Source organism: Tiliqua scincoides, chromosome 1 (genome assembly GCF_035046505.1).
Source record: "Tiliqua scincoides isolate rTilSci1 chromosome 1, rTilSci1.hap2, whole genome shotgun sequence".
In the NCBI taxonomy this organism is placed as follows: Eukaryota; Metazoa; Chordata; class Lepidosauria; order Squamata; family Scincidae; genus Tiliqua; species Tiliqua scincoides.
In genome coordinates, this window is record NC_089821.1 from 95,208,362 (window position 1) to 95,232,547 (window position 24,186).

The following is a 24,186-nucleotide window of genomic DNA, read 5'->3' on the forward strand; positions in this document are numbered from 1 at the left end:
GTAAATGTTTGTCCATCTCACTGCTATGACACTAAAGCAGTGGTTCCCAAACTTTAGGAGCTCATGGACCACAGAGGCAAAAATTGGAATTGTGGACTGCAGGCAGCTGTGGGTGGTCTGGTCTCCATCCTCTCTGGTAGCCTGACTCCCAAGCGCTCCTCCACAGGCTATCAAAAAGGATGGAGAAGGGACCAACCCCCAGCCACAGATGACACTTCAGTGGCTGTGGGCAGTCTGTTCTCTGTCCTCTTTGGTGGAGATTTCTTGCACAGTGAGACACTGGAAATGATCAAAGGTGATTTTTCTTCCTGAGACCTCATAGACCACTTCTCAGGGTCTCACGAACCATCTGCGGTCCACAGACCACAGGTTGGAAACCAGTGCACCAAAGGGTGCCTAACTGTCTAGATCAGTGGTACTCAAACTTTTAGGGAGCTTTACTCTCTCAGTAAGTCTTTGTGGGGGAGGGGCTAGGGCAGCAATGTGATCCCCAGGATCACGCTGCTAAGGGGGGGGGGCGAGGGGGGATGCTTGTGACTTACTTTTAGAAGGCAGGGCTGCAGCAGGCTGCATGAGGTGCGGGGCACCCTGTGCAGCCCTGCACAGCGCTCCCCGAGGCTTGGAATTTTCACTGAAAGCGGGTACAAATCGCCTCCTGCAAAAAGGAAGTGCTTTGCACCCGCTTTCAGGGAAAGTTCCAAGCCTCGCGGAGCACTGTGCAGGGCTACCCGCACCTCCTGCAGCCTGCTGCAGCCCTGCCTTCTAATTGTAAGTCACAAGCACCCCCCTCGCCCACCAAATGGACGCGATCCTGGGGATCGCTTCCCTACCTCTCCCCTCCCCCCGCCCCTTAAAGGGACAGGGGAACCTTTACACGAACTGGTGGGTTGTGACCCACCAGTTTGAGAACCACTGCTCTAGATGAGAATTATCCCTTCAAATATTTTTTTCCAGGTAGTCTAATTTATATACTCAGCTGTTTCAGTTCTAACAGACAGGCATTACTAATTCTCAATAAGGAGTTTATGAGATCAAGGCAATACTTCAGGCTTGTCTATCCCAGGAAAAGATTGATTCCAGTCTTGTGAAGTAATAAAGTAGAATTCCCCTTCTACTCCATTAAGTTTAGCATATTGGATGTTAAATTATGGCTATTAATAAATTGGATGTTAAATCATGGCTATTAATAATTTTATGAATAATTTAACTTCTAATAAAACACAAAAGGAATGTAGCCTTATTACATTTTGAAATGAAAGCCAATCCTTTTCATTCTTTTGGCAATCATTGAGAGCATTCAAAGAGCCCAATCCTATCCCCAATGCCTCCTCCATCATGCAGCCATGCCAATGGGCCATGTGCTACATGCAATGGTGGGTGGGGAGGGCAGTCAGAAGGCCCGCAAGAGGTAAGTATAAATATTTTTTACTTACTTCCCTCTAAGCCAGGGGTGTCAAACATAAGGCCCGGGGGCAGAAAGCTTTTTATCTGGCCCTCAGGTTCTCAGCTGCTGAGCAGTTCTAAAGTGTTACCACTGAAACAGCTGTCCACATGAAAATTGGGCTCTCTCATATTTTGAAATATGATCAAGATTTGCGTATTTTCTCTTGTGTCATTTGCAGTTAATGAACTTCTATATGAGAGCAAGGTGCTGATTTCTGGTTATCAGCTGCTTAATGATGTCACTTTCTGCTTAATGACATCACTTCTGGCCCTGAATGCTAACAGGTGCCCTGAATGCTAACTTCGGCCCTCTGTATTAAACGGGTTTGACACCCCTGCTCTAAGCCACCTTGTCGCCTATTGGCCTCCTTGGATCTATACCAGCTATTTTGCTGTCATAAATTTGAGGAGAGGAAGGGGGTGGTTCCAGGGTGGGAACGGGGAATATGATCTAGTGTATGTGATTGACACCAAAAACCACTCTCTCCCCCTTCGAACTGCCCCCCTATTTTGGTCCACTCTCCATCTCAATTCTCCCCTTACTTGCTCCAGCAGCATCCATCTGCCACATGCATAGGGCCTCTAGCCATTTGCGCTGGCAGCCCCAAAGTGCATGAAAGTGGCACACCTTATACAACAGTAGATCACAAGATCCACTATTGTAACTGGCCCATAGGATTGGGTAAAAAAAAAATCACATTTTTACACTTGTGAATGGTATTTTATGATATGCATACATTTTCAAATTACAGAGCTATTTTGTACTGTATTGTGACAGATATAAAATACCAAACACTGAACTGAATTCATTGAAACTCACAGAAACTAATAATTAATGAAGTGTTGCTTATCAATATAATAAAATTAAAAAAGCAATATCAGAGTATATACAGGGAAAAGTCACAACAACATATTTCAGCTGAGTGATGATCAAAGAAAGATTTAAGAAATAACGTAGTTTGCTCTTTTGCTACAAAACAAATGCTTGAAATTCTTACTTCACTGGCGATGTCTCTAGATGCTTTTGCTGTCTTGACTGGTATGGCATCAAGTGGAAGGTCATAGCCTTTCTTAATCAATTCTTCAAATCCTAACTTGTAGAGTTTCTAACAAGAGAACAAACAATGAAAGTCCAGCAAAAACAAGCAGCACAACCAAAATTATGTTGCACAATCTAAGACCAAACTCACATCACTCATGTTAATTAAGTTGGCTCTGGACAAAACGATTTCAGGAGTATCAGGCATGATGTGAATCTGAGTCTTGTCCTTGTCCCAAGCTTCTCTGTACAGTTTCTAAAAAGAGTGAAAAGAATGACTCTGTGTCAGTGAGAATAATCATATATAGTAATAATTTCACACTGCTAACTAATGTGAAAAGTTAGGTTAAATGTTCCATCTTTTAACAAAATAATTTATTACTTCTGATTTTTGGTGAAGGACATGCATTGTAAAACTGTCCTTGTGTAAATCATGCCAAGGAATGCTAGAGTTACTGTTAATATATTTCCTTTATGTAGCTCTGATGTGCAATCTCATTGAAACGGATGTCTGAGGGTATTGTTTGTACTTAAGGTTAAATAAAGCCCCAACTAAGTGCTTTCAGGCAAAGAGTGTTTTTATTTTTAAACACCTGAAACATTCCCTTAAAGTTTACCTTTTACACCAGTTTGCTGCCTCTTGGCAATAACCTCAGTGCCATTTCTTGTTTTATTCAAGAGGTTTTCTTCCCCCTCATAATGTGATCCCAGCCAGGCAGGGATCACATGGTGAACATAAAAATATCACAATGCCAAACATTCTAATTTGCCATTGTGGGAGCCAACTCTACACTCTGGATGGGCAGAAAGAAGTCATGCTTGAATGTATGTCAGGAGAGGTAGAAGAGTGTGGCTACTATCACAGTCACTGCTGTTACCACCTGAAAAATGCAAATACTTCCTCGCTTGTGGCTACATGTCCTACATCTTACTACTGTGAAGACAGGCATACATTTAACCCTTGTTTGCATAGTAGTCACAGAAGGTAGGGGTTGCTTTATGCAGCTGGCCAGCAGCATTGAGGAATTAAGGGCTCTCTTTTAATTCACTCTTTATTAAATCTTGCGACATCACCTTGAGGGCTTTCACAGCTGTTTCTTAATCTACAACAGGGTTTGTCTATTTTATAAGAAATGTTCTGAGAAAAACAGCATCTATTGAATTTCCAGCTGCAGTCTAGTTGTTTATTTAGAAGTAAGTCCTGTTGAGTTCCATGGGGCATCTCCCAAGTAAACATGCATAAGATTGCAGACTTTAATTAAAGCAGTTCCCTAACTTACTGAGACTTGATCCTGTTATCCATTGCATCTTTCCCTCCACCACCTGCTCACAGTATTTCTGCTGCTGACATTCTCTCCCTGCTAGCTAGCAGCACCTACTGGTTTTGAGAAAACTTACATCACTCCTATGTTTGGCATTTTCTTTTGCCAACACCACCTCCATCGAATCAGCAATACTTGTGAATGCTATCGTGTCAGGATGCTGACGATACTTCTTCTCACTCAGGATTTCAGATGCTTTCCTGTTCTTTTCAGACTCCAGAGATCCATATGGGTTCCAGCCAATGCCTTTAAGCCACTCAAGATCTGATTTATATGCATTCTAGTAAGGAAGGAAACAACATTGATATCCATTTTGTGTGCCCAAGGGCTCCAGAAAGGATTATACTTTTGTTCTATAGTTTGCTCTATAGTTTTTTTTGCTCTATAGTTTGTTCTATCCTTTGACATAGAATGAACCTTATTCCTCTCTGCTTTAGAGAGACTGTCTGGTGCTGGGGTAACCGCGTGTAAAGGGAGGGAAGAATGGGAAAGATGATTAAATGAATAAATTTTGATGCTCAGAAAAAGAAATTCTGTATATCACATTAGTTGGGGGGGTTGATTAAAATATAGAAAACAGGGGTGAGAATGAAAGGAGGAAAGTCAAATGGAGTTGGTTTTTGGCGCGCGCGCACACACGCACACACACATCACAGAGCTAGGCAACACAAGAGAGACAGTGCAACGTAATGATTAGAGAGGTGAATTTGGATCAGGACTTCAGAGAACTATGTTCAAATTTGCACTAAGCCACTAAGGCCCAAATCTTAACCAACTTTTCAGCACTGGCATAGCTGTGCCAATGGGACGTGTGCTGCATCCTGCAGTTGGGTGTCACTCACGGAGGCCTCCTCAAAGTAAGGGAATGTTTGTTCCCTTACCTCGGAGCTGCATTGCCCTGATGTAGGCGCTGGAAAGTTGGTTAGGATTGTACCCTAAGCTGATTGGGTGAATTCAGGCTGGTCACATTCTCTCATCCTAACCTATCTGGATAACACTGGAGGGGACAAGCACATACTCCCTCTCTCTCAAGCAATTTGGAGGAACTGTGGGATACAAGTATCATAAACAAAGAATACAGGCCCAATCCTAATGACACCCAGCGCTGGCACTGGTGCTGAGTGCTATAAACTTGCCATAAAGCAAGTTTACGGCGCCTGGCAAGTAAGGAGCACTGGCACTGCACTTGCACTAGTCAGGCGCTGGGCCCAGCACCATCAGGAAGATGCCGCTGCTGGGAGTAAGTGCAACTGCCAAGTGGAGGTGCAGCCTCTGGGGGGGAAGGGTGGAACAAGGGTGGGAGGTCAGGGTGGGGGAGGAATCAGCGTGGGTGGGGTGGAATTGGTGAAACTCTGCTCTGCCATATCCTGACCTTCGTAATGGGCCAGAAGGCCTGACACAGAGTTTCTCAAGTCTGCGCCAGCAAAATAGCTAGCACAGACTTGAGAAGCCCCATTGCAGCCCTTGGGACTTTCCCTGAGGGAAGGAGCAGAATGTCCCCTTCCTCCAAGGAGACCTCCGGCTGCTTCCTGGTACCCACTGGCTACAACAGTAGCCACTTTCGCACTACTGCTCCTGCAGGTGCTGGGAAACTCAGGATTTGGCTGTAAGTAAATTGGTAACAGGAAAGACTGAGATCCTTCTAGGCATCAAAATGCCATTTCAGGTGGCAGTTGAATGGCAAGATTTCAGTGAGATGAATCAAGGCCAGAAGCAGGGAAATGAAGAGGTCTTAGAACAGGTAAGGTGCAGTAAAAAGCTTGCTGTCTGCTTTCACAAACAGTACTGCATTGCTTTCCAAACAAAAAGAGAGACACAATTTGTTAATATGACTTACATCACTTTGTAACTCATATACTTTCTTAGCTTGAACAACGTCTGTTTGGTCTGGTAGACACGTCCACTGGTGAATAATCCTTCGGTAGTCCACATCACTAACCAATGACTGACATTTCTTTGCCAGGAGGAAACCCAACATGTCCACAGGCATATTAAACTTGGTCTTCCATTTTTCAAAATCTTTCTTGTATTCCCTTTCACTCTGCATCTTGGCCACATTCATGCAGTGCACAAGCTTGGGGTCATCTTGCACATTACGGAATCCAATGTGATGTCCCTGCTGCTTGCGGTAGCCTTCTTTGTACTTGTACTAAAAGAGCAAAAGAATATTCGTGCAAGGTCAGGAGATATAAAATTTGCAGAATCCACTTACTTAAGCTAATGTGACCTTTTTGCTGATTTATAAACAAATGAGAAGTGGTTGCAGTCCTAGGCACAGTCACATAAAAGCAAGCATCTATTGAGGGCTGTCAGCAAACATGCATAGAACTGGGCAGTGATCAGGACAAAAAGGGGCACAGAGTGTGTTCAGAGTCTTGCTCATGAGAATTTCATGATCTCATGTCAGAATTAACTACATATTCTGAGCATGAGAATGCCATGAGTGAGATGGGGTAAAACTGACTACGCTTTAATAAAGCTTTAGAGCAGGAATGTCAAACATAAGGTCCACAGGCCAAATGCAGTCCCTGGAACCAATTTAACTGGCCCCCATTATAACTGGGCTTTCCCAGCTTTCTCTTATATCTTGAAAATATGAAAAAGATTGGCACATTTTTACTTCTGTCATTTGCAACTAATGAGTTTCTGTGAAAGAACAAAGTGCTTATTTCTGGCCATCATCCGCTTACTGATGTCACCTTTTGCTTAATGATGTCACTTCCGGCCCTCAGCAGGTACCATGAATGCTAACCTCATCCCTCTGTATGAAATAAGTTTGACATCCCTGTCATAGACAGTGTAAAGTTTATTCTATATAATTTACATCTGGAATCCCAATTCCTAATCTTAGATGGGGATATGTTGTAGTCACTCAGTGGTGAAAGAGAGGAACTCTGCAAATGCACAGTAGTAGACTCGCAGCCCAATCCTATGCATGTCTATTTAGAAGTAAGTCCCATTCGAGTCAATGGGGCTTACTCCCAGGAAAGTGTGGATAGGATGGGGCTGTCATACAGCCAGCTTGACACAGAGAATACGAAAGATAATGAGCTCCAGCACAGAAAATCAATTACAGGTTCCAGTCCTGGCCAGTTTGGCTGAATGTATAAAATGTTACACATTTGAAATACTACTTACATCACTAGCAATGTCTCTTGAGGCTTTAGCTGTTTTCACTGAAATGGCTTCATTTGTGAGATCATAACCTTTCTTTAACATTTCTTGCCATCCAAGTTTGTACAGTTTCTAATACAGAAATTTAAAAAGGCACAGTTCAATACATATTAGATATTTCTTCAACTAGCATTAAGTATGGAAAACTTCAGAAAAACTTCACTCCTATCAGGAAGGCTTCCCTCTAATTTCCTGTGATTCTGACAACACTCATGAAACACAGAGGACATTTTGTGGATCCCTTCCAGGGAAGAAAGGCAGGGTAGAAATACAATAAATAAATAAATAAATAAATAAATACATACATACATACATACATACATACATACATACATACAATTAATACCCAATCCTATCCTCCATCTGCACTGCCGGAACACGAGTTCTGGCAGTGCAGTGTGGTTTGCAGAATTGCAAGATGAGGTGGGCTGTCCTGCATCACTAGGCCGCTGCTTCAAACAGCAAGCGGTGCAGGCCACATGGCAGCACTGCATCTCTCTCCCCTTGCTGGCATCCTTCAGTCTCGAAAGACTGTGGTATTGCGCTCTGAATGGTGGTTCTGGAACAGTGTCCTCTCCAGTGCGCAAAGCCTGGGTAAAGTAGATATGGAGGAAAGACTGTTACCCATGTAGCAAATCCCCCCTCTCCACGTCGCTGAAATGGTCCAATGGAAAGGCAGAGGCCAATACGGTTGGTTCCAGCGGCGTCGCAGGAGTTGCCAGAATGTGACTGTGTTCAGCCATGAACTGCCTCAGGGACTCCGGCTCCAGATTTTGCCTCGAGGTTGACTCCTGAAGCCTTTTCCATAACTGGATGTAGCCACAAGGCAGTGGAGGTTTGGGATCAGAGTTTTCCTTCTCTCAGATGAGCTGCCTTCCCAGGCTAATGTCCCATCTACCCGGTGGCTGTTTAGTCGCCTCTTACGACAAGTACAGCCAAACTGAGGGCCTATTCTTGTCTCCCCTGGTGCTGGTAATTTGATGCAGGGGTGGGTGGTGAGTAGGGAGGCGGAGTGATGGGGCAAGGGAGGATTGGGGCAGGGATCAGGGCTGCTGGGATGAGTGTAAGGGGGTGGGTAGTTGGTTGTTATTGGAGGCAAAGGTGCCACCAATAGCCTTTGCACTCCGTCTGGCCTTGCCACACCCCCTTGGGTCCACTCAGACTTGCATCAGCCAAAGAGCTGGACAGATTCATGTAGTTCTATATAGTCCTGGAGGAAAGGTAACAAAAGTTTCCTTACTTCGAGAAGGCTTTCTACTCACTCTGCCATCATAAGATGCAGTACACACCTCCATGGTGCAGCTCCCTTGGAGCAAGTGGTGGGGGATAGAGGTGGGTTGTCAATATACCAATAAACTTAGCATATTATTAGACCATTCTTTCATACCTCACTGTAATTACGCTTGTTTTCTTTGGCCTGCATTATATCAGGTGTATCTGGCATCACATGAATCTTCGTCTTATCCTTCTCCCATGCTTCTATGTATGAATGCTAATGAGAAAAAAATGGACAAGATCAATAATTTAATGTAATAGTATTGCCATAAATGCATCAACAGTTGTATTCATACATTTCTTTTTGTTTTACTTTTACATAGAAGTAGCAAATGCCCATCATTGTAAGAAGACTGACTGTGCAGGCACGTGGAGGAAATACTTGTATATTTTAAACACTAGTGGAGGGCACAGAAGTGTCCCTGTGTAGTCACTGGGAATAAGGTCCACAGGTGTCAAGGGTGGAGAGCAACTTTCCCCCTACTTCCAATAGCGTTCTTAAGTGTAACACTTTGCTGTTTCCTATGGGAGAGAATCGTGGAATCCCTGCTATGCAGATGAGGAAGTGATGCTGTGTAAGGAGGAACAAGCTTGATTCTTAGTTGGGAACCAAATGTATACCCCTTTACTTCTTCCAGTGTAAGTGAACAGGAACCATTTCACTCACCATGCTCACTCTGGCAACTGTGGCAATACCATCAGGAAAACAGGAGGAGCCCTAGTCCTCCCCCAACCTTGGAGGAGGAGAAGCAGATGGAGATCTTTGCCAAACACTTTGTGGCAATTCCCATGCCTTCCCCAACTCCTGTGTAAGGCAGAAGGCTAGGATAGGTTTAGCCATTGCATTGCCAAGTACCCAGAGTGTCAAGATCACACAGGTCCTAAAGAAGCAGAACATTTTTCCCCCCTGCTCTTGAGTGGAAAAGGGATACTGCAGACTGGTCACACCACTTTAAAATACCTCTGCTGAGCAGCAACCAAAAGTACCTCTCTCACCTCCTCTTCCTGTCCAAGAGCAGGAATGGGACCCACTGCACATTTGGCTGCTGCTCAGTCATGGTGCTCTACAAGTAAGGGAAAGGCAACAGGTGGGATTCCTTGCTGGACAACCACGATTTTGGCTTGGTATGACAAAGGTCAAGCCCAAATTGTGAACCACTACACACAGTGTTTTGTTTTTGGTCATATTACAGTGCAGCTTGTCAAGCTGCACCTGCTGAAATTCCCTCTTTTACAGGATTGTTAAAGGTCCAGGAGCCCTAAAGTTGAAAGGTCGGCCACCCTTGGTTTAAACACTACTGTAAAGAAGAGGTATGTTGATCGTTTAATGGTTAATTTTCATACTGGATGGTGATGGTCACACCTTATTCATGACACCAGCATTGTGCTTTGCAAGCTCCATATCCATAGAGTCAAGTTGCTTCTTAAATGGGAAAAGGCTTGGGTGCTGGCGGTACTTTGTATCACTTGCAATTTCAGTGGACTTCTTAGACTTTTCAACATCCAGTGACCCCATAGGGCTCCATCCAAGGCCTTTGTACCATTCATTGTAGTCTTGTTTGTATTCAAGCTTCAGTTAGAAAAGACATAGAGAATACAATGTATTCAAGCTTCAGTTAGAAAAGACATAGAGAATACAAGACAGTGTTATAGTTGAACAAATACAAAATGAAACATCTACATAAGAACTGCCATAAACTAGAAGCAAAGCGAAAAGCTGAATCTCACCTGACTCTGTATCCGATTCATGTTTCTGGTCAGTTCAAGATTAACTGCATCTGGCAGGAGGATGTATTTATGGATGAGTCTCTTGTAGTTAGTGTTGGTGATATTTGCTTGTGCTTCCTTGGCAGCCATGACACTGAAAGTATCAGCAGGTGTACTGTATCTGGTCTTGCTGGTTTCATAGTCTTTCTTGTACTCACGATCGGACTGCATCTTAGCTACTTGCATATAATGGACAAGCTTTGGATCATCTTGAAGGCTACGGAAGCCAACAAGCTTACCCTTGTCCTTCTCATAGCCAAGTTTGTATTTGTACTGCAAAGAAGATAGAAACACCACAACAGAAAAATTTTAACCTCAGGAAGATCAAAACAGTAATGTCATTTCATTGACAAATGTCAGTTTAATGCTAAAAAAAAAATGAATAAATGGTAGAACACGAACCACGTGGAAACAGTGACGTATAAAACTAAAATTTAAAAATGAAGCAACACAGGTCACAAGTTTTTGCAATAATTTAAGGTAATTTGCCTTAAAAGCTTACATCACTAGCAATGTCTCGAGAAGCCTTAGCAGCCTGAATAGGGATTGCATCAGCCCTGAGATCATATCCCTTCTTCTTAGCTTCTTCCAGGGAAAGTTTGTACATTTTCTGTGAAAGGAAACAAGACAAAAATGGAAAAACTTTGTAAATATATGATAAATGCCAACATAAATCACAAACATTATTCTATGTGTAATCTAAAACATTATTTGTTTGGCATCAACCATGTTAAAAAAATTGTCTCTATTGTTTTTCTAGAATGGTGAAAGATAGAAATGTACTTTAAAAAAAAAAACTAAAAGAGAAGACTGTCAGTAATCTAACAAGATTCCCTCCAACTGCATAAAAGAATCTCAGGGCAATCAGATGTGGTTTGTATGTTGCATGTTCTTAATTTAGACCAAGGCTTGCTTAGCAGCACATTCCCATAATATACACATCAAATATTTTTTACACATCAAATATCAGATTAATTGTACTGGTGGCTCTAGTCAGTTCTTGACTGCTTCTACCTCATCCAGACTATACTGTTCTTGTCAAGTGATAGAGATAAACATATTAAAAACATCTGCAGGACTGCACATTGACTCAGGTTCATTCCAGGTTTGTCAAAAGACAAAGTTGCATAATAACATTGCAGATATCTGTTGGCAACATATAGTGTTGCAGAATAATAGATGACCTGCAGATGCTTGAAAACAGTGCATGATATAAGGGCTCATCCAGATTGCTCTCTTTCTTGATATCAGGCCCAATAGCACCAATGGAAGTTTCTCTCCTGGGACCAACAGCAACTTTGGAGCTAAAGTTTTCATTGGGACCATGGCATAAGGGAATACCCCCTCCCCACGCCCTGTAATCTCAAACTGGATCGGTGCAATTGCTATTTCAGTTAAGAAAAAAGAAACAAAGGGCCAAAATATGAGTTTAATGTAGCATATAGTTTGGCTGTAAATTGAGGAAAGGGTCTCTTCTGCAATGATACCCTGGCTTTGGAAAGCTCTGCCCAGGGTTGCTCACCTGGCATTCTCCTTAATAAACTTTAATCATCTGGCTAAAATCCATTTTAAAATTTATTGGGGCTTTTGTTGAATAGCAGCTTGATGTTTTTATATGCAGATTGGGTTTTTTTTTTAAACTGTATTGGGTCGCCTAATTCTATGCTTCCCAGGACCCAGGGCTGCAGTGGCGACAAAATGACAACTGCTGCATCCAGTGGGGCTGGGAAGCAGTGCCAGGTCTCCTCAGGATAAGGCAGCTTATGCTCCCTTACCCCGTGTAAGACCCGGGCAGCCCCAATGGGTCTCCTCAGATCTGTGCCCACTATTGAGCAGGCACAGAATCAAGGAGACCTATGACGAGTCTCCCGGACCAGGAGGGGGGTCCGGATAGGCGGCAGAGCCTGCCGCCATCTCCACCCTCTCCTGCCCCACCCCATCCCAGCTTTCCACCACCCTCTCCCCGCTCCAGAACACCTCTCCCATCCCCCCTCACCATTCCACCACCTGGCGCTTGTCCATAGCTCCGTGCAGTATTCAACTAGTCTCTGCCCAACGCGAGTTCAGTGCAGGTTTACACTAAACTGGTGACAGCTCCAGCCCTTCAGTAAGTGTTGCCAGTGTTGCAAGAATACCTGAAGGCACATTTGCAACACTGAGCGCCAGTGCTGGGCCGGCGTGGGCCCGATAGGATCAGGCTCTTATACCTTTTTCCATTTTCTTAATGTAGTAGTTTTATTGCTGGCATTTACATGACAATGGTTTTGTTTTACAGTATTTGTTGTTTAAAAAGAACATTTGTAAACTGTTCTGCAATATTTTTTCAGAAGTCAGGAGGTAAATCCTTAAAATAAATAAAAATACTGGAGCCTGTGGGAGCTACTTGTGAACAACAGTATAGGCCTGTATTCCAGGCAATTGCTTATGATGTTAGCTACTGCCCTGACTCATTAATGAGTGTTGGAGTCTGGCCTAAATGCCCCCAAAAGGGAATTGGACAGATTTCTAGAAGAAAAATTCATCACAGGTTACAAGCTATGATTGGTAATGTGTAACTTCCTGGTTTTAGAAATAGGCTACCTCAGAATGCTGATCCAGCGGGGCTGTTATATTCTTATGACTCACTCCTATTTAAACTTTGCTGAGCTAGAAACTGGGAGTTCTTGTCAGATGGTTTAACATATGAATTGATATTTCCTCAGCAATGAAAGATCATAATAAATGTACAGTTAGGCAACCCACATACTTACATTGCTGATGTTAAATGCATTGACTTTTGCCAAAAGAATTTCAGGGATATCTGGTGTGATGTGAATCTTTGTCTTGTCTGCTTCCCAATCCTTTTTATAAAGATGCTGAAAGAGTAATTAATACTTTCATCAACAACCACTCAAAAGAAACATTACCATTGCCTTTTCCTTTCAAAGATTATTAATTAAACTATAGGGAGACATAAACATGAGAATCTCCAGTGCCAAATTCTACTATTTGCTTTCCCATGAGTTTGAAAAATATTTCTACAAAAAATATTCATTTTATGTGCAATGAGAAATACTGGGAAATCTGTCATTATCACTTTCCCCAGAGCACAGAATTTCCACTTATATAGTACATGAGAAGCAAGGTCCAAGTGTTGTAAAAATAAGAACACCACAAAATCAATCTCTGAAATTAAATTTAACTTTAGTTGGGTAATAAATGCACTGGGTAATTCTCAGGTTGGATACAAGCAGCATATTGCTCAAAGGTCTTCCTAGCACTTTAGGTACAGAGAATCACAACCAACCCTGGCTGAGACTAAATCAAGGGCTAACTTTGGATCCTCTACAGTCACCAGGCAAATGGTCACCTGTATGCTATTCTGAAGGGAAGCATCTGAAAAGCATAACAAGGTAAAACAGAAAAAAATCTCCAGACTATCCAGCACCAATTGCAACCACTGATTAATTACTGCATCTGCTTTGAAGAGAAAGACCAACAAAACAGACACTCTGTCAATGTTTCCTCACACAATGCAGCAACATTTTCAAGCCTACTTTGACAAGTGCCAAGTGGAATCCAATCAGGGGAGTGACCCCACCTGAACTCTCAAGAACCTATACCATGCTGATCCATAATAAGTTACCTGAAAACCTCATCTTTAACTAACTGTGTTTTTAACGGATAGTGTGTAAGCCATGAATCCTCCAGCGGGAGAACCACAGGGTAGAATATTTTCATCGCACTAATGATCGTGCCATGAACAGAAAAGCAATCATGTTAATCCAGACTGAATTGCTTCACTCAGAAGCAATATTTGTGTCTCAAAAATAGAATTTCATGACGGGAACAAAACAAAAAAAAGAAAGAACTTCTATAAGGACATAAATCAATTCAATCCTGATTACACCATTATATCACATGATCATATCTCCACATCATATCACTGCTGGGGAAAAAAGCTAAGCAGGAGATATAAAATCAACAGTGAAATATTTACATAAAAGTATTATTTTGGTAACTATTATTCACAGCCCAATCCTAACTAGTGCTGGTGCAGCCAAGTCATTTAGCCTACACTGTAGTCAGCACTAATTGGGAGCTGGTTGGAGGTCTCCTTGGGTAAGGGGATATTTTTCCCCTTAACCCCCTTCCACTCTTTAGATGGTGGAAGTCCAAGTAACCCCGTGTAGGGCTGCCTGGTCTATGAAGGTGGTTAGGATACCCCTGGTTCTACCCTCCCCCCGCCCAGAAGTGCCTCCTCCACCACCCTCCCCATGCCACTGCACTGATCTATGCCTTAACTGCTTACACCAGTGGCTGGGGAATCCAAATGCAGCACTGGCAGGGCAGTGCTCCACCGGTGTTCTTACTCATGCGGTGTCATAACATGCAGAGCAAGCGAATCAAATTGTGCTGTCAGTCATTTTATACAATATCAAGAGCACTGACCTCCAGTTTAACTTTCCTAACAGAAAGTGGTCCTCCAACCAGTACACTCATGTATCTATGAATATATATACACATACTCTATTTGTCCAGCTCTCATTTAAGTCAATTGATTGATGGGACTAACACTTTCAAATTTTCTTCTTCTTAAAAATTGGATTTGTAGAATAGGGTACCTGATCTGTTTTTCTTCACTGTAGCAGAATGGTAAAATGTATTTGCTTACCTCATCCATAATTTTTGCATTGCTTGTAGCCAGGACCATGGGCATAGAATCCATCAGAATAGAATATTTTAGTTTGTCTGGATGTTGTCTGTATTTCTTCTCACTAACAATTTCCATAGCTTTCTTATTCTTCTCCGCTTCCAGAGATCCTAATGGAATCCATCCAACTCCCTTCATGTATTCATCGTAGTCTGCTTTGTATTGATTCTGGTAAAAAAAAAATGAAATGAAATGGATGAGGAATGCTAGGCAACATGTACTTTATTACAATGTCACCTTCTGAGAAAACTTGCATTTCTCTCCAGTTGTATTTCAGGGGGGGAAATGGTAGAATTGATTCTGGTACATTGCACAGTGGCTCATTTAGACTAACCAACATCTTTTGGAGATAGCAATTTGATATTTAGGCTAAGAACATAAGAACAGCCCCACTGGATCAGGCCATAGGCCCATCTAGTCCAGCTTCCTGTATCGCACAGTGGCCCACCAAATGCCCCAGGGAGCACACCAGATAACAAGAGACCTCATCCTGGTGCCCTCCCTTGCATCTGGCATTCTGACATAACCCATTTCTAAAATCAGAAGTTGCGCACACACATCATGGCTTGTACCCCGTAATGGATTTTTCCTCCAGAAACTTGTCCAATCCCCTTTTAAAGGCGTCTAGGGTAGACGCCAGCACCACATCCTGTGGCAAGGAGTTCCACAGACCGACTACACGCTGAGTAAAGAAATATTTTCTTTTGTCTGTCCTAACCCGCCCAACACTCAATTTTAGTGGATGTCCCCTGGTTCTGGTATTATGTGAGAGTGTAAAGAGCATCACCCTATCCACTCTGTCCATCCCCTGCATTATTTTGTATGTCTCAATCATGTCCCCCCTCAGGCATCTCTTTTCTAGGCTGAAGAGGCCCAAACGCCGTAGCCTTTCCTCATAAGGAAGGTGCCCCAGCCCCGTAATCATCTTAGTCGCTCTCTTTTGCACCTTTTCCATTTCCACTATGTCTTTTTTGAGATGCGGTGACCAGAACTGGACACAATACTCCAGGTGTGGCCTTACCATAGATTTGTACAACGGCATTATAATACTAGCCGTTTTGTTCTCAATACCCTTCCTAATGATCCCAAGCATAGAATTGGCCTTCTTCACTGCCGCCGCACATTGGGTCGACACTTTCATCGACCTGTCCACCACCACCCCAAGATCTCTCTCCTGATCTGTCACAGACAGCTCAGAACCCATCAGCCTATATCTAAAGTTTTGATTTTTTGCCCCAATGTGCATGACTTTACACTTACTGACATTGAAGCGCATCTGCCATTTTGCTGCCCATTCTGCCAGTCTGGAGAGGTCCTTCTGGAGCTCCTCACAATCACTTCTGGTCTTCACCACTCAGAAAAGTTTGGTGTCATCTGCAAACTTAGCCACTTCACTGCTCAACCCTGTCTCCAGGTCATTTATGAAGAGGTTGAAAAGCACCGGTCCCAGGACAGATCCTTGGGGCACACCGCTTTTCACCTCTCTCCATTGTGAAAATTGCCCATTGACACCCACTCTCTGCTTCCTGGCCTCCAACCAGTTCTCAATCCATGAGAGGACCTGTCCTCTAATTCCCTGACTGTGGAGTTTTTTCAGTAGCCTTTGGTGAGGGACCGTGTCAAACACCTTCTGAAAGTCCAGATATATAATGTCCACGGGTTCTCCCAAATCCACATGCCTATTGACCTTTTCAAAGAATTCTATAAGGTTCGTGAGGCAAGACTTACCCTTATAGAAGCCATGCTGACTCTCCCTCAGCAAGGCCTGTTCATCTATGTGTTTTGAGATCCTATCTTTGATGAGGCATTCCACCATCTTACCCGGTATGGATGTTAGGCTGACCGGCCTATAGTTTCCCGGGTCCCCCCTCTTTCCCTTTTTAAAAATAGGCGTGACATTTGCTGTCCTCCAATCTTCTGGCACCGTGGCCGTTTTGAGGGACTGACTTTTATAAATCAGGGACTGATTTTTGGGGGGGACTGATGTTTTGAGGGACTGACGTTTAGGCTGACTTTTATAAATATTTTTAAACATAAAATTGTGTTACTTTTGAGTGTTGTATTGCTTTTCCATTGTCATCACTTGTGCAGTCGTTAACGGAGACTGCAAAACTATACAAACTTACTGGAACATATGACCAGTTTGACACATTAATGGCCCAATCACATCCAGGGCCAGGCCAGACTATGCAACACAGCCAATGGAGCATTCACTGCATTTATGGACTAGCCAGGAATCTGGCAAACAAGGAAAGGTAAGTAAAAACTATCTTTACTTACCTCTCAGACCTATGCTGGTTCTTTTGCTGGCATTGTCTGAAGAGCTTCTTGGGGCAGGATCAGACCAGGAAGGGGAGATAAGACCTGGCACACATGTCTGCTACCAGATCCACCTCCCTCCTGTCCTCAAACTGCTCCTAGTCTGACTCAATTGTGCCCGCAAGCCACCAAAATCTGCACTGCTGCCAATGGACCAGCAATGGTGAAGGTTTCTCAGGCTACTGTCATTTGTACACAACCTCTTGTCCTTTGCACAACTCTGTGGAGTGCCTACTACACTTGCAGCCAACAGGATACAATGGTGGATTGTGAGATCCACCACTGTAACCTGCAAATAGGATTGGACCTATGCTGGCTGGGGTGGAGCCAGTCTAGGCGGTCAGATTTCATCCCTCTGGTTTGCTCCTGGGTCATTTAAACGAGACCCAACCTGGGCAAGACTGTCCTATAGGCACAATGAAAAGTTGCCTTTTGCCCCTTAGACAGTAAAGACAGAAATATCTCTACTTCATTCATTCTTCTCACATTCACTTTGGCAGCAATGGGTACAAACACAGGAATTTGCAGGATCATAATGGAATGTAGAATCTAAAGGATTTTCAACACTTTTACTTACATCACTCTGTATCTGCATCATGTTTTTGGCCAGTTCAAGGTTCATAGCATCCGGCAGAACGTTGTAAGTGTGGATAATGTTCCTGTAGTTTACATCAGTGGCCACTTCCTGTGCTTTCTTGGCTGCCACTACGCTGAACATGTCAACTGGGGTGTGGAACCTGGTCTTTGACTTTTCATAGTCCTTTTTATATTCACGCTCCGATTGCATCTTGGCAACTTGCATGTAATGAACCAGTTTAGGGTCATCCTCCAGGCTACGGAACCCAATGTGCTTCCCCTTTGCCTGCTCAAAGGCCAGTTTGTATTTGTACTAGAAAAAGGGCAAACAATACATTTGATGAAGCTCAGACAGGAAGAATTCAATACAAAAGTGACTAACAACATATTTCTTATAGGCCAGTGGCTGCCAAACTGGGGGGTTGCGAACTACTAGGGGAACCAGAAGCAGGGCATTTCCCCTTAAGGGGAGTGGCTCTGCTCCAATGTTGAGGTGCTGCAGAGGTTGCAGTACTGCTGAAGACAAGATACTTTTTTACTTACCTGTGAATAGCACTGGCCTCTTGCGGGGTCCTGGAAGTTTGCAGCCCCCTCTGATCTCCCCCGCAGCTTGACTACAAATCTCCTATCGAAGGGCTTTGTAAACAAGCTGCGGAGAAGATCAGAGGGGGCTTCGAGCCTCCAGGACTCTGCAGGAGGCCAGCATTGCCCCCCGCCCAGGTAAGTAAAAACTTGGATGACAAGCCAACCAGAGTTAAGGTTTGGAAGAATGCTTAATGTTAACTCTGAGTGGGATTGGATCCATCATCTGACTGGGGAAGGGGGATAGGGAATTTGCCTTGGGTGGTACATTTATTTATTAATTTTGATTTATTTGATTTATACTCCAACTTTCTCCCCAAAGGGCACCCAAGGCGGCTAACAATCAGTTAAAATGAGTTAAAATACAATATAAAATACAGACAAAAACATTATAAAAACCATTTAAAAAAAAACAATATAAAATACTTAGCACTCAGCACTAAAAAACACACAGTAAAAACACTGATTAGTAAAAGCAGCAATTAAAAGGCCTCAATGGCTTTCCTAAATAAAAAAAGTCTTCAGGCCCCACAGGAAAGTTAATAGTGAGGCAGCTATCCTCAGTTCAAAGGGGAGAGAATTCTATCTATCTCACCTATCTATCTATCTCACCACTGAGTTATGAATATGCCACAGTTCACCTAGTACTCTCATTTAATAAATTACTAATAACACTCTTTACTGATAAATCTGCAGCTATCTAAGAACAGTTGCCTTTCCTAGTCACAGGAACCAAAGATTAAAATGTACGCACAAAAAACCATTATATTCTCGAAGAATCATATTCAAGCAGATAACAGGGAATCTATATAACTCATGAGGTACAAAGGAACCATCTGAAATAAATAGTGGCAAGACAAACTATTTCTCAGCTCTGCCCATCCAAATCTATGATGCAAATGGAGATGACATAAGAACACCAAACACAGTTTGTATGGGACTCAGGGCTGATAATTGGGAGTGACGGGAAGAGGGGTAAAACAGTCTTTTCTCAAGAATGCAATCTAAAAATGGAACATACATCACTTGCAATGTCCCTGGAAGCTTTGGCTGCTTGTATTGAGATAGCGTCAGTCCTCAGATCATACCCTTTCTTCTTTGCTTCTTCCCAACCAGACTTGTACAGTTTCTGTTCCAAAATTGGCAGAAATAAAAAGATTTTTTTTTTGAAAAGGGTAACAAAAACCCAGTACATGTACACGTGGCATCTGCACTCTGTAAAACTGGTGCCATATTCAGCAGTGGACCTCCCCAGCCCCACGCCTGGGGCAACGGTCCGCAATGCCACCCCACGATCTAACACCACCCACCCCCACGTAGAAATCTGCCCCCCCCTACTCATCTGAGGCTCACAGAGCCTCATGCAACCCAGGAACACGTTGGAGAAACCCCAACACTTTAAACTGTGCTTCTGGAAAACCAGAAGCACAGTTTCAGCCGCCATCGGGAGCCTCAGAGAGGCTTCTGCAGGGTCCTGGTGCCTCGCGCCTGGGGTTTTTGCCCCATCGGACCTTATGGTAGGTCTGCAACTGGCCATATTAAAGTTACTCTTTGAAAGGATGCTAAATGCACTTTGCTATTTGAAACCTTACATCGCTCATGGTGACCTGGTTGACTTTGGACAAGAGTATTTCTGGGGTGTCAGGCATCACATGAATTACGGTCTTCTCTTTGTTCCATTTGTCAACGTATAGCCTCTGAGAAAAACAGAAAAAAGTAGGGAAAAATATATAGCTTGACTTGAAAATATCACTTTTTCTTGCTTTGCTGTTTATATGTTACAATTTATTTCTCATTTACTGGGCTACTATATATACATGTCACCTCACAAAATCCCCCCCAAAAAAGGCTCCCACACCCAAGGACCTTACAGATTAGATTTACAAATGACTGCATGGAACGAAAACATTTTTTCTCTTTTACTATAGAAATTAAGTTGCAAAGTATCTAAAGTTATATGATTTATTCCTAACTGATACTGAAAAAGGGAGGAAAAAACTAATAAAACGCCTTGAAAGGAAAGCAACATTAAATTGGCTTCTTTTTGCCAAATATCTTCAGGGGAAATCATTTTGGCAAGCAGAACTTCCATCAAGCATGGAATTTTGGCATACTTTGAGAAATAATCATATCTTGAAGTAGAAACCTGGTTTCTACACTAATACTTAGATTTCAAAAATTGGTAATGCTTGTTTAAGAGTTCTTTTTTGTTTGTACTTTATTCATTTTTTTACAGCTTTATTTTTATCTTGTTCAACAAACAAACAAAAAATACCTTATTCATAGTGTGGGCATTTTGCTTAGCAAGCACTTGCTCCATGGCATCCATGTCAATAGTGTACTTCAGCTTATCTGGGTGCTGCCGGTATTTCTTTTCACTGAGAATGTCAGTGGCCTTCTTGGCCTTCTCCACTTCCAGAGACTCAATAGGCACCCAACCTATTCCTCTCATCCAGTTATTGAAGTCTGTTTTGTAAAGATTCTTTATAGAAAGAGAAATGGGGGGGGAAAATAATATTCATCAAATTCGTTTCAGCGTTATTTATTTCTAAAAATTTTTCTGTACATCAAAAGTACCATTTTGATTTCACATCACCAAGCAATATATTCTTCCACTGCTATAACTTAGATTGCAGTTGGGATGACGGCTCCATACCCAGCCCCACAAAAACCTTGATTCCTGAAGGAGAAGACCATGCCAAGCTTGAGCAAAAGATCTGCCATCTTGCAAGAGGACACTTCTCTTTCAGGAAGCCTAACAAGTGCTGAAGTTTTTTGTAGGAAGAGATTCCAAATTAATGCACATTTATTGGTCTGCAAGTTTAGTTATTGGGATCATGCTAGGCAACTATTTCCATGGCCGCCATTCCTGACAGTTTGTGGTGACTACAGTCCTAATAAGATGGAGACAGTGTTAAAAATTATATCCTCTTATTACTTACTGAAGTGATGGGGGAGGGAGTAAGACACTAAATCCATCCTTCCTGCCCTGTCCTATTTTTTAAGCTCATTAATTAATTCAACAAGTTAATTGTGGGTAATGTGCAAAACTTCTGTCCCAAAGGGTAGTGAGAAGAATATATTGAAACACATATAACTTTGTGTCAGGTAAATCAACATATGTGAGCCATTAAAAAACACTGAGCTGACTGGCTGAAAGAGACAGAACTTTAACTGGGCATCCTGCCTCATTGGCCACCCAGGCCATTAATTTGCTCCTATGATCTTACACATAGTAATTTTACCATCTTCAAATTACATACATCACTCTGAATCTGCATCCTGTTCCTTGACAGTTCCACACTCATGTTGTCAGGCAAAAAGGAGTAGTTATGTAGATGCTGTCTGTAGTTCATGTCGGTGACCACCTCCTGGGCTTTCTTAGCAGCGATCACACTGAACATATCCAGAGGTGTATGATACTTGGTCTTGCTTTTTTCATAGTCCTTCTTGTACTCACGTCCTGACTGTAGTTTGGCCACATTCATACAATGAACCAATTTAGGATCATCTTGTAGGCTACGGAACCCAACCTGCTTTCCTTTGTCTTTCTCATATGATTCTTTGTACTTGTACTGGAGAGAAACAGATTAAATTAAGTAAATATTTATAAATGGGTAGATATACACACTGAAAATATGTACATCAGTTGTAGGCTTTTTTTTCCCTTTTGTTGCGGTCATCTTTTCTGTCACATTATTTCCAACATTTGATTTGATACATACAAATTTGATTATTCATAGCTCTGAATATTCTATTATTTTTATCCAATCTCAGGAAAATATTCTATGCTTCCTCTGGCACCCTCATGCCCTACTTTGTGCATCTCAATACCCCTTCCCCAAGGCACATCTTTTTATTTTTCAAAATGCGCAGTTAGTTCCATTTCACTATGCCTCCCATTGCCAGAAAGCAATTCTGTCTGTTTGAGAGAAAGTAAGGAAGCTCTTGACCATTGCTGCTTCGATATGGAAGAAGCTGGAAACCATAGCCACTCTTCCCTCAGCAAAATGGCCAGGCAGGGGAAATGGAACAGGGGCAGCAGTGCTTGGAAAATCAACACATTGTCCATCCTAGACAACTGATTATCAAGAACAAAACTATAAAAAGAGCTCAAGTGATACCTAAGCCTTGCCTGGTTTTTTTCAAAAAGCATTTCCCTTCTCTTGCGTGAAGGCTTGCATAGTTGTCTACTCAAACACTGGATTAACTGAACAATGAATTTCTACACCCAACTCCACATACACACTTAAGGCTAATGTAGGCTAATATTTGTAGGAACAGGCTAAGCAGGGAGATAGTTCCAAAGACCACAGACATGCTATACAATTAACTTCCATAGAAGCACATCCAAAATGTCACTGTTTAGAGTGAAAATGACTTTTCTATAGTCAAAAATGTTGTTTGAGGAAGGCAATACAAAAAACAAAGGGGATGTTCACATGTGACACTGTATGCTCAAAAACGTGATCTATAGACATGTATATATTTTGGTGTGAATACAAACATGCATTCATTCTTAAAGTCAACACAGAGACTGGATTCCCTGAAAAAAACAGCATTCAGATGGTGTGTGCTGCTGTATGTGCATTTAATATAACATGAAAATTACTGTGCATTCATACAGATCAACTGTCATGTATGCTTTGTACACAGATCATGCAAGTGTTGAATGTATTGGGAATAGGGTCATAGAGAGCTGGGAATAATAAATAATTTCTGAAGTCTGCATGGTCAATAGATGACATGGCAACATAGAAGAATCTGTAGCGTGGTTTAGAACTCCACAACTTATGCTATTAAAAGTCATGACAAAGAGAACAGCCTATCTCATTGGGAAAACACATACAGGCAGATGGATCTAGCTACAACCCTCTGTTAATTCCAGTTTGAGTATCTCAGATGGTGGAACTGGAACAAAAGTGGTCTGGGACCCTGGGTGGCTGCTGCTCATCAGTCCTGAACCCCATGGGCCTATATTCTGGATCGCTGTTAGGCAACTTTGCATGTTCAAGGCCATGTGAAACTTTAGAGCTTTTATCCTGATTATACTTACATCACTGGCAATGTTTCGTGAAGCTTTCGCAGCAATTATCGGTATGGCATCTGGCTTCAGATCATAACCTTTGGCAATCAGTTTCTTCCAGTCTGCTTTGTAACAAGCCTTAAGGAGAAGCAAAAAATTAATCTTATTGTGAATATTTTAACAGAACAATGAAAGGGTGCTCTGTCATGCTGAAGAAGATCTACTTGGGTCTCTGTCATCACAAAGAACATCAGACATTTGAATAACAAACACAGATGTAAGGGAATTGGCAGTCTCACTCCAAAGGAGAATTCATAACATTATAGCTAGTTAGAAAGAATGCAAAGCTAATAAAAGAAAGAAACCTAATTCACAGCCCAATCCTAAGCATGTTTACTCAGAAGTACCACTGTGTTCAGTGGGGTTTTTTCCCAGGAAAGCACTCATAGGATTGCAGCCTCCATTTTCTAAAACTCAGGCCTTGACATTTGTGAAGAAACTATAAAATACTCACATTGCTTAAGTTGTAGGCATTGACTTTGGCTTGAATGAATTCAGGAACATCAGGATCCAAGTGATATTTGTGCTTAACTTTCTCGCCCTCTAACTTATAGTTTATCTAAAAGGAAAACAATACATTATCATCTTTCTCACGAGGTGAAAGAGGCCCCAACCCAGATTAATCAATGGACCATCAGTGCAAACAAAAGTCATCAGCAGGATTCTCAAATGTTTCTCCTGTCTATAGGGTAACCAGCACTTGGCTACACAGATGGGAGCAAGATTCTCTTCTGCTAGAAGCAGAAGGTTGGGCCAAGCTACAGCCCAAGAGAGGCTGCACGTCATCTTGAACCTTGGGGGTGAAATTATAGCAGTATATATAAGAGTTGCTGCATGGCTGACAAAGGAAGACAGAGGACTCCAGCTAAGAGCTCTGCAGGCCAGGGACAGCAGAACAAAGTCTCATTCA

The 24,186-nt window shown here is 42.4% G+C and overlaps 1 protein-coding gene across 1 annotated transcript in view; it reads right to left on the reverse strand.

Annotated features, from left to right (window-relative positions):
* NEB (nebulin) overlaps positions 1-24,186 on the reverse strand; it is a 205,240-nt gene that overhangs the window by 134,391 nt on the left and 46,663 nt on the right. The window contains exons 36-53 of the mRNA XM_066621543.1: positions 23,731-23,835; positions 23,247-23,354; positions 21,454-21,765; positions 20,466-20,672; positions 19,783-19,887; positions 19,212-19,319; positions 17,610-17,921; positions 14,675-14,881; positions 12,771-12,875; positions 10,523-10,630; positions 9,982-10,293; positions 9,617-9,823; positions 8,366-8,470; positions 6,943-7,050; positions 5,642-5,953; positions 3,881-4,084; positions 2,634-2,738; positions 2,442-2,549 (exon numbers count right to left, since the gene is read on the reverse strand). Coding sequence (XP_066477640.1) covers positions 2,442-2,549; positions 2,634-2,738; positions 3,881-4,084; positions 5,642-5,953; positions 6,943-7,050; positions 8,366-8,470; positions 9,617-9,823; positions 9,982-10,293; positions 10,523-10,630; positions 12,771-12,875; positions 14,675-14,881; positions 17,610-17,921; positions 19,212-19,319; positions 19,783-19,887; positions 20,466-20,672; positions 21,454-21,765; positions 23,247-23,354; positions 23,731-23,835 — 3,138 coding nt within the window. The remainder of the gene's footprint in view (positions 1-2,441; positions 2,550-2,633; positions 2,739-3,880; positions 4,085-5,641; positions 5,954-6,942; positions 7,051-8,365; positions 8,471-9,616; positions 9,824-9,981; positions 10,294-10,522; positions 10,631-12,770; positions 12,876-14,674; positions 14,882-17,609; positions 17,922-19,211; positions 19,320-19,782; positions 19,888-20,465; positions 20,673-21,453; positions 21,766-23,246; positions 23,355-23,730; positions 23,836-24,186) is intronic.